The 9,304-nt window shown below is 36.3% G+C and overlaps 1 protein-coding gene across 1 annotated transcript in view; it reads left to right on the top strand.

The window, feature by feature from the left end:
• Positions 1-6,656, top strand: part of LOC107755183 (scm-like with four MBT domains protein 1) — a gene marked incomplete at its 5' end in the record, with an annotated part of 12,876 nt that extends 6,220 nt beyond the window's left edge. Inside the window, 4 exons of the mRNA XM_016571893.1 lie at positions 3,891-4,069; positions 4,622-4,846; positions 5,281-5,409; positions 5,796-6,656. Of these exons, the coding sequence (XP_016427379.1) occupies positions 3,891-4,069; positions 4,622-4,846; positions 5,281-5,409; positions 5,796-5,942 (680 nt within the window). The remainder of the gene's footprint in view (positions 1-3,890; positions 4,070-4,621; positions 4,847-5,280; positions 5,410-5,795) is intronic.
• Between the last annotated feature and the right edge of the window lie 2,648 nt (positions 6,657-9,304).

Here is a 9,304-nt window from a genome sequence, read left to right as displayed (position 1 = left end):
TACATTCACATCAAATGTTAACTCAGTGGTAGAGTTACACTCACGGGACGCTGCACTTCACAATCACAAAAGTATTATTTGCATGTGCTTTAAAGCCTTGCCGGTTAAACATTTCATTTGCGTGCTGTTCTGACATGTGCTTTTTGCGCGTACACCTGAAGCACGCGCACACTAAAAAGCCTGTCAAACAGCGCCTGATTACTGGACTAAGTTATATTACGTCTGTTTGTGGTAATACTGTAAAAAAACAAAAACAAGGTTTACATATAAACACAGTTGGTTATGTCTAAAGTGAAAGTAAACAGTTGCAACAGAAAAATGGATGTGTGCCTGTATATTAGCAAACTAATAGTTCTAAACATGCTGCCGATTGTCATTAAAGTTCACCCAAAAATTTAAATTCTGTCGTTATTTACTCACTCTCATGCTGTCCAAAACCTGTATTAATTTCTTTCTTGTGCTGAACACAAAATAAGATTAAAGAATGTAGGTAACCAAACAGTTGCTTGCTGGTCCCCATTGACTTTTATAGTAGGAAAAAAAAATACTATAGAAATCACTGGGGACCAGCAACTGTTTGGTTACCCACATTCTTCAAAATAAATGTTATGTTCAACAGAAGAAAGAAACTCATTCAGGTTTAAAAAATACTTGAGAGTGAGTAAATGATGACAGCATTTTCATTTTTGGGTGAACTATCCCTTTAATGTTAATAAAACAACAAAACACAGAGAAAAATCACTCACTGCTCTTGACTGAAGAACTTTAATACAGTTGTTTGTTTTAATAAGAATCAATGTATAATTTATACAGTATATAGTACTGTGTAATTTAGTAATTTATACAGTATATAGTGTTTTATTTTTTATCTTTATATTTGTTATTTCAGTTTCTTAAATGCTACTGCTAAAACACCTACTGTACCTGAAAAATAAAGCATCTTTGTTTTTATTTGTTTAATAACAAAGATAAATAATGACAGATTTTTATCTTCACCCTCTTTGGCCTAAATATCTGCCATTCTTTTTTACCTTGTACGGCTTTGTTTTTAAAATAGGGAAATTAGTTTGGCTGTACTGCTCAGACAACTTGCAAATTAGCAAAACCAACAAAATGACAAAGAATCTTGATAAAATCGTGAATTGGGATTTTCTGGAAAAAAATCGTGATATATTTTTGCCTTATCTCCCACCCCTAGTTTAACGCATATTTGCTGAATAAAAGTATTCATTTATTTCAAAAAGATTAGAATTTCTAGAGATTTCTAGAGACTTCTTCAAATCTCAGTTATTGATGGCTTTTTGTCGCTGATGTGACTTTCTGACATTGACTTTTTAAACTTCCTTGTAGGACCCTTTTGATCAGTGCATTAAAGAGTCCATGATGCTGGAGGCTGTCAACCCACTCTGCCCTGAAAACATTCATGTAGCAACTGTTATCAAGGTCAAAGGTCAACACATGTGGATTCGTTTGGAAGGTGTGACATCAACACTCCTTTTTTTCTGCAGTATGGCAGCTGTGAATGAGCAAAAATAATTATGCGGTGTCTCCTTGGACTGGTTCCAGAGGAAACTAACAAAACATAGTCCCTGATTAAAAATAGCAAGACCACTATAATGGACTAATATAAGACTGGGCTTAACCCTTTATAGACATCACAGGTCAGTAGGCATGAGGATTAGTCTCATTTATCTCTCCCTTCCGCTCTTTGTTCAGGTCTGAAGCAAGCCATCCCAGAAATCATAGTTCACACAGACTCCATGGATATTTTCCCAGTGAGCTGGTGTGAGACCAATGGCTATCCCCTTCATCACCCCTGCAAGCCCAGAGGTCAGTTTTACAGCACAAACTTCTCAATGCCAAGGTGCTGTGCACACAAATTACCTTATAAATTGATATTTATATTTGATATTGGCTTGTTAAGAGACTCAAATGTATATTTTATGTGTTCAATGCAGTGGAGAAACAGAGAAAGGTTGCAGTTGTTCAGCCAGAGAAACAGTAAGAAAGACACAAAAGTGTTTGAATTGAATTCAAGTACTTTTGATTATGGAAAAACACTAATTTATCTCTTTCATCACAGCCGGGTACCATCCAAAGACTCCTCACCTGATACTACCAAACAACAGATTAACAGCAGTCAGACTGAGATGGGTAAGTGCTAGATACACATCTGAACATTTCTTCACATGCATGGCCTTCCTTGTCAGCCGTTTACACACTAATAAAAGCTCAATGGTCTCTAACATTGTACTATTTTAATCTTGTCTGTGTCACCAACAGGCCAGGCGAATGGGAAGTACTGTTGCCCCAAGATCTATTTTAACCATCGCTGCTTTTCAGGGCCCTACCTCAATAAGGGCCGTATTGCAGAGCTGCCGCAGTGTGTGGGACCTGGGAACTGTGTCCTGGTGCTGAAGGAGGTTAGCCATAACAGACTGCTGATTTGCAGTAGTATTTAAATTTGTTCTTTCTAAATTACAAAATGTAACGAGTGAATGTTATTAATAGTACTTAAAACCTCCTATTCTGCTGTATAAAACTCGAATGGAAATGTGCAAAAATGTATAATGGTGATTTTTACAGGGATCAAACGTGTTCTAAGACATGACACTAAGTGTCTGAACATAATAATAACAGGAACATGAGCAGCAAATCCGCATATTAGAATGATTTCTAAAGGATCATGTGACACTGAAGACTGGCGTAATGGTTGCTGAAAATATAGCTTTGCATCACAGGAATAAATTGCACTCTTAAGATTTATTAAAATAGAAAACTAAATTGAACTAATATTTCACATTACTGATTTTAACGTATTTGCAACCAAATAAATTCAGCCTTGGTAAGCATAAGAGACTTTTTTTCAAAAGCATTACAGAAAAATGTAATACATTTATAGTAGTACATAATAAAAAAAAATAATTTTAACCACTTTATAGCCAGATGTAAAAATCTGAAAAATTTAGTAAAATAATAGCCTAGATGTTTATGGTTGCTGTAATATAGATAGGCAGTCACAATGAATATGTGTCGTTAACTAACAGCATGATTTGTATAAAATCATATCAAAGTCACCTCTGATAACAGATCAATTTCAATTGAAATGTAGAAACATTCATTTTCTGTAAAGCTGCTTTGAAACAATATGTATATCCTTTTATCTGCATTTTGTAATAACTTTAAACATGGCTCAGAAACTGGAGTTGAACTATTCTGTTCTGTTTTCACTGTGTGTTGGTAATGCTGACCTATTGACCTGTGGCCTGTCCAGGTGCTGACACTGCTGATAAATTCTGCCTATAAGCCCAGTCGAGTGCTGAGAGAGCTGCAGCTGGACCAGGAGGGCCGCTGGCAGGGTCATGGAGAGACACTTAAAGCCAAGTGAGTATATGGTGCCCTAAACATTTCTTTTCTGCAGAAGTGAAGAGAAAAAAAAAAAACATGTCTACAGAGGTACCTGTAAAAGGTTGATTAAACAGGTTGTTGGAACAAGTTTTTTTTATCATTGTTTATAATAATTAACATAAATAGTTTGCTTTCAGTTTTCTGACCAGTCTTTGTGCTTTACAGGTACAAAGGGAAGAGTTACAGAGCGACAGTAGCGATTGTTCGCACTGCAGACCAGGTGGCTGATTTCTGTCGGAAAACCTGCATTAAGCTGGAGTGCTGTCCCAACCTGTTCGGCCCACGAATGGTGCTGGAGCGCTGCTCAGAGAACTGCTCTGTGCTCACCAAAACCAAATACAGTGAGCCTCTTTTCTCTATTTTATCAATATCAGTACATATTAGGGGTGTCGAAATGAATCGTTGCATCGCGATGCGGACGTGGACGATTCTGCATCGATGTTTAGAATGGCTCTGTAAAACTAACAGTACCTGTTTTATAGCATATTACTATGGGAAGAAAAAGAGCAGGCGTGTGGGCCGACCTCCCGGCGGACACTCCAACTTAGAGGGAGGTGTGAAGAGACGAGGCAGGAGGAGGAAGAGGAGGAAGCAGCTCTTCGTCCACAAAAAGAGACGTTCTTCTGCTTCAGTTGACAACACTCCGGCAGGTTCCCCTCAGGTAACCAACGCAACATTGGACTGCAAAAGTCTGAGACCTCTAGTGAAAATGCTTCTATTTTGCATTTTTCTAATTCAATACAAATGCTTCTAATTATAAACATTATCAGCATAACAATTTGAGTAATAAGATAAAGTATTTAGTATTACATTTTGAATGCCACAGATTTTGTGTTCTACAAATAGTCCAAATTCGTAAACATTTTTGCTTTATTTTACATCATAATGCTTTACTTTTAGATTATCTCTAGGTTTAATTAGATTTTCAGATGTTTGGACCACACTAAATGCAAATCAAATATATCCAGAATAACTGCTCAACAAGAACCATCTTCCTACATCTGTTTTAATGTGGTCATTAGAACGTGAAATGAAACATTTGCACTCAGAGTAAATGTCATTGCCATTTAGATTCAGTCCATGAGCAGAATTCAGATGTGTCTACCATCAAAATCAACATGTTGGCCATTATTATAAAATATATGTAAGTTAAACCAGAATGAGCATTAAGCTGGATCTACAAATCTACTAATGTCACTGTTTGGTCTTACAGGGCAGTGGTGATGAAGAAGATCTGGATGAGGATGACTCTCTAAGTGAAGACACGGGCTCTGAACTGCAAGACGAGCTGATGGATGACTCTGAATATTCAGAGAAGAAGTCACAGCCCCCCACCCCCTCCCCTTCCCCTCCAGAAACCCCCCGTCCCACACGCAGACGGCGCAAAGCTCGCTCACCATCCTGCTCGGATGATGAGAACAGACCTCCTTCACCCAAGGTAACACTGGGGTTTCTAGAACTATTAGACAATAATGTAATATTTGATATTAATTTGCAGCAGTGATTCTTAACCATGGGGCTGGGGCCTACTTGGGGGCATCAGCACACTTCCAAGAGGTGGTAAAATTGCTAAAAATGATTTAAAATAAGAATAAATATGCTTTAAGCTAAAACAACTAAAGATCAAGATGTAGGCTGACATCATAGTTATTTTTATTGGTTTCTGTGGAAAAATGGAAAGCAGCTTTCAGCATTAAAACTACAAATATCATGGGGGCCTTTAAATCTCATTTTTGAGAGGCCTTGAAGTGAGAAAGTATACAGTATACTTTTAACATTTAGGAATATAACTCCATATTAACTAGGTTTTGTACTGTTTTGTGTATGATAACACACAATGCAGTACTGACTGTTTTGCTGTCTCTTCTGAAGAGTCCACGTACTGAAGTTCCTCCGAAGCTGTGTTTGGACAGCAGTCCACTGGAATGGAGTGTCACAGATGTTGTTTGTTTCATCAGGACCACCGATTGTGCTCCACTGGCACGCATCTTTATGGATCAAGTAATGAACACACACCTCTAATATATCCACAGCTCCAGTACATTAACATCCAGTCACATTGCCATTTATAGTCTTCTGCGAGCACCTGTGATTGGATTTTAAAGGGTCTTAGATTACCTGCAGTGTAACATATTATAAGTACAGCGCGAATAATTGATTTCATTAAAATGAGGAACCTAATTAGTAAGTCATGGGAACAATTTACCTAAAATGAGTGAACAAATTAGTGCAACAAATGAATGCGTTGTTGTGAGAATTCTTCATTTGTGGCAAAACGTTTTGGGCCCCAATACATTCCATACACTCATTTAAACTACATTTCCTGGCTCACATGCTTATTCCTGGTGATTTAGTGATGGTGATTCTCTTTTTCATTTACCTTCCAGGAAATTGACGGTCAAGCGCTGCTTCTGTTGAACCTTCCCACTGTCCAAGAATGTATGGACCTGAAGCTCGGCCCCGCCATCAAGCTGTGCCATCACATCGAGCGGGTCAAGCTAGCATTTTACCAACAGTTTGCCAGCTCAGGTTGACATTCTGTAGAGAAGAGCAGGGCATTTGACATTTTGGGTGACGTTCCTAATGTTTGTGATCTTCCTTGTGCTCTATGGATCATAGAACCTTTAAAATCACTTAGCGCTTTAGACGCCTCCCGTACCATTAGATACTGCTGGAGGGGTGATTTTCAACAGGGTGAATCTGGTACTTGTACAGCTGGGCTCTCCATCTCAAATTAAGCCTGGACTACTGTTAAGTTTGTGATCTTTTTTTAAAGATTAGTTCAGCTCAGGGTAAGGTTAGACCTGAGTCAGAGGAACTAGTCCATTCAGTGTCTGCAACAATAAGCAAAGCTCTTGTTTCTGAAACCTTTATTAACTGTAGAGCGGATGACAATGCAATTACCTTAAGCACAAAAAACAATTGCCCATGTACTGTAAGTGGTATGCAAACGTGTACATACAGGAGCGTGAATGTAAATACTGTAAATAAGCAGATGTTAATTTTAGTGGGACTGATTTAATGCTCCCATTTCGGTTTGGTTTTTCTATAAAAAGCTTGGGAATTACACTGTAACACAACAGTGTAAAAGATGAGGCCATTGTGGTTTCTGTAAATACTACTAATAATTTGCTCATCCTAACGATGCATTATTAAATAGAAGTGCAGAGTAATAAAAAAAAAATGATGAGGTGTTATGGTTAAGACATAAGCACACAAAGATTTCAGGTTATGTCAGTGACTGTGATTGGGATAATATTCATAATGGCAAATCCAGGGTTTATCAACAACACCAAACTGAAGAGTTTTGTACTCTTACAAATGTGTCTGCTTGTAAAAGTAATATTTTTAATATTAAGTAGAAAGCAGCATCTGTGTTTAAATGCATATACTGCATTAAATAATTTCAGGGGCCTCTATGTTGTAATGGTCTAAATAACTGGTTTGGTTTTGCAATTGCAAAGCTATGCCCCCCAGTTGAATTGGTAATGAGATATGCAACAGTCTTCCTTTTCTTGATTTAGCAGTCCATTTCCCTTGATCCTTCTTCTTTAAGCATTTTGTGCTGGAATGGTGAAAGATGGTTTTGAAACGTTGTCTTGCCACATTCTGTTTTGTTCATTTGCTGGTTTTCATCCGTTTGATTAAAGTTTGTTGAAATAATATTGGTTTACTTTTAATTATATGTTGGTGGAAATTGTTATTTAAAAGAAAAATAAAATGAACAGAATCTTGCCTTTGGTTTCTTTTTTTCAGGGGGTGAATTTAAAGAAAGTGGTTGGGGCTGTGATAGCGTTAAAAAATTAATGTATTCATTTTTTTCCTTTAGAATATACATTTACAGACCATACATATTAATGTTTAAGTAGATGTTTCTGCATTCTAATTATATGGTCTCCCGTGTGTACACTGTTGTTCAAAAGTCTTGGGTCAATAAGATTTTTTGAAAGAAGTCTTTTATGCTAACTAACACTAGGCAGCATTTATTTGATTAAAAATACAGTAAAAACAGTAATATTGTGAAATATTTATTGTTTAATATATTTTACATTTTAATTTGTTTCTGTGATGGCAAAGCTGAATTTTTAGCAGCCATAACTCCAGTCTTCAGTGTCACATGATCCTTCTGTTATATTTGATGCTCAGGAAACCTTTCTTATTAGTTATTAAGGTTTCAGAATTCTTTGATTAACAGAAAGTTCTAAAGAACAGCATTTATTTGAAATAAAAATATTTTGTTTTACTGATTTTTGATCAATTCAATGAATCCATGTTAAATAAAAGCTGCAATTTCCTACACAGTAGAGAGTTTACTTAAAATAGCACTTAAAAATATGCTATTATTAATTATTACAATTACAGACCCCACAACATCCCTTATATTTAAAAAAAATGTTATATATTAAATTGTGGTTCCATGGTTGGGAATAAAAATTGATTAAATGGGTTAAATAAATGCATTTTACGATACAAATGCATAAGTTTTGCTGTTCCGTAAGTAAATTCTAAGATTTATTAGAATTTCATGAATTGCACCTGCTGCTACAAGGGATTTTCTTAGAACTACATATCCCATCATGCTTTAGTACGACGTGAAAGTGATGACGCAATAGATCGTCGTGTAAATGAGTGTAAACGGCACCTGAATACATTGGAAACATGTATATCAAGCCGTAATACGTTCTAGTATAGATTATGGGCGTGCAGTGTATGGTGCTGCAGCAAAATCAGAATTAAAGAAACTGGACAACATACAGTCTAGAGCACTTAGAATGTGCTGTGGAGCAATAAGGTCAACCCCTCTAGATGCTATCAGGGTTGAAATGGGGTAGATGCCATTAGATTTAAGAATAGAAAAGCTTGCGATGATGTATTCGGGTGATGTATTTACAGGGTAGTAATAAGAATCATTGTACACACATAATTTTAAATGATTGTTGGGAATATAAAAAGAATGGAGGAAATAGTTTTGGATGGAAATATGAACAGTGGGTCAAGGATTGTGGTTTGGAGAATGAAGTAATCTGTCCCAACATGCCATTAAATTGGGTATCGGTATGGAATATTCCTGAACCTATTGTTGAAATGAGATTGTTGGAGGCCCTGGAAAAAGCAGAAGAAAGATATACTAATAGTTATGAAATCAATGTTTTTATGAGAGAATTTTTTTATACAGATCAATACAGATGGATCTAAAGACCCAATCAAACAAAAAGTGGGAATAGGAGTGTACATTCCAAGATTTAAGACAAAAGTAAGTTTAAGGTTAAGTGACAAATTGTCTGTATATTCTACAGAATTAACTGCTGTAATAGTAGGATTGCAATGGGTAGAACAGATTAAGCCAAATAGGATTGTTATTTGCTCAGATTCTTCATCAGCTCTTAAAAGTAGCCTATATTGTCAACAAAAACTGATAGAGAAGACCTGCTAGTAGAAATGTATACATTACTGTTCAGACTGAAAATAGAGGGTATAATTGTATACTTTTGTTGGGTAGCCTACCGGCACATGTCGGGATAGCAGGGAATGAAACAGCGGATAAATTAGCAAAAGAAGCTTTAAAGAAAAACTTGGTGGATGTTAAGGTACCCCTGGGAAGAAATGAGATAAAATGAGTAATTAACAGGAAAATAATAAGAATATGGCAACAAAGAAGGTGGTATTATAATAATGTAAAATAAGTTGGGGAAAAAATAACAGTTTTATGGAAGGCACAGAAAGGAAGAAGTAATGATTTCTAGATTATGGATGGGACACACAGGACTAAATTCAACACTTGCATTAATGGGGAAGCATGAAAATGGTATTTGTGATGAATGTGATGTTTTTGAAACAGTAGAGCATGTGCTTTTTAAATGTAGTAAATATGATGATCAGCGTAACAGTCTTTTTT

The sequence above is a fragment of the Sinocyclocheilus rhinocerous genome, unplaced genomic scaffold (assembly GCF_001515625.1).
Source record: "Sinocyclocheilus rhinocerous isolate Xijiao unplaced genomic scaffold, SAMN03320098_v1.1 scaffold5188, whole genome shotgun sequence".
Taxonomy (NCBI): Eukaryota; Metazoa; Chordata; class Actinopteri; order Cypriniformes; family Cyprinidae; genus Sinocyclocheilus; species Sinocyclocheilus rhinocerous.
This window is presented reverse-complemented; position numbering and strand designations above follow the sequence as displayed.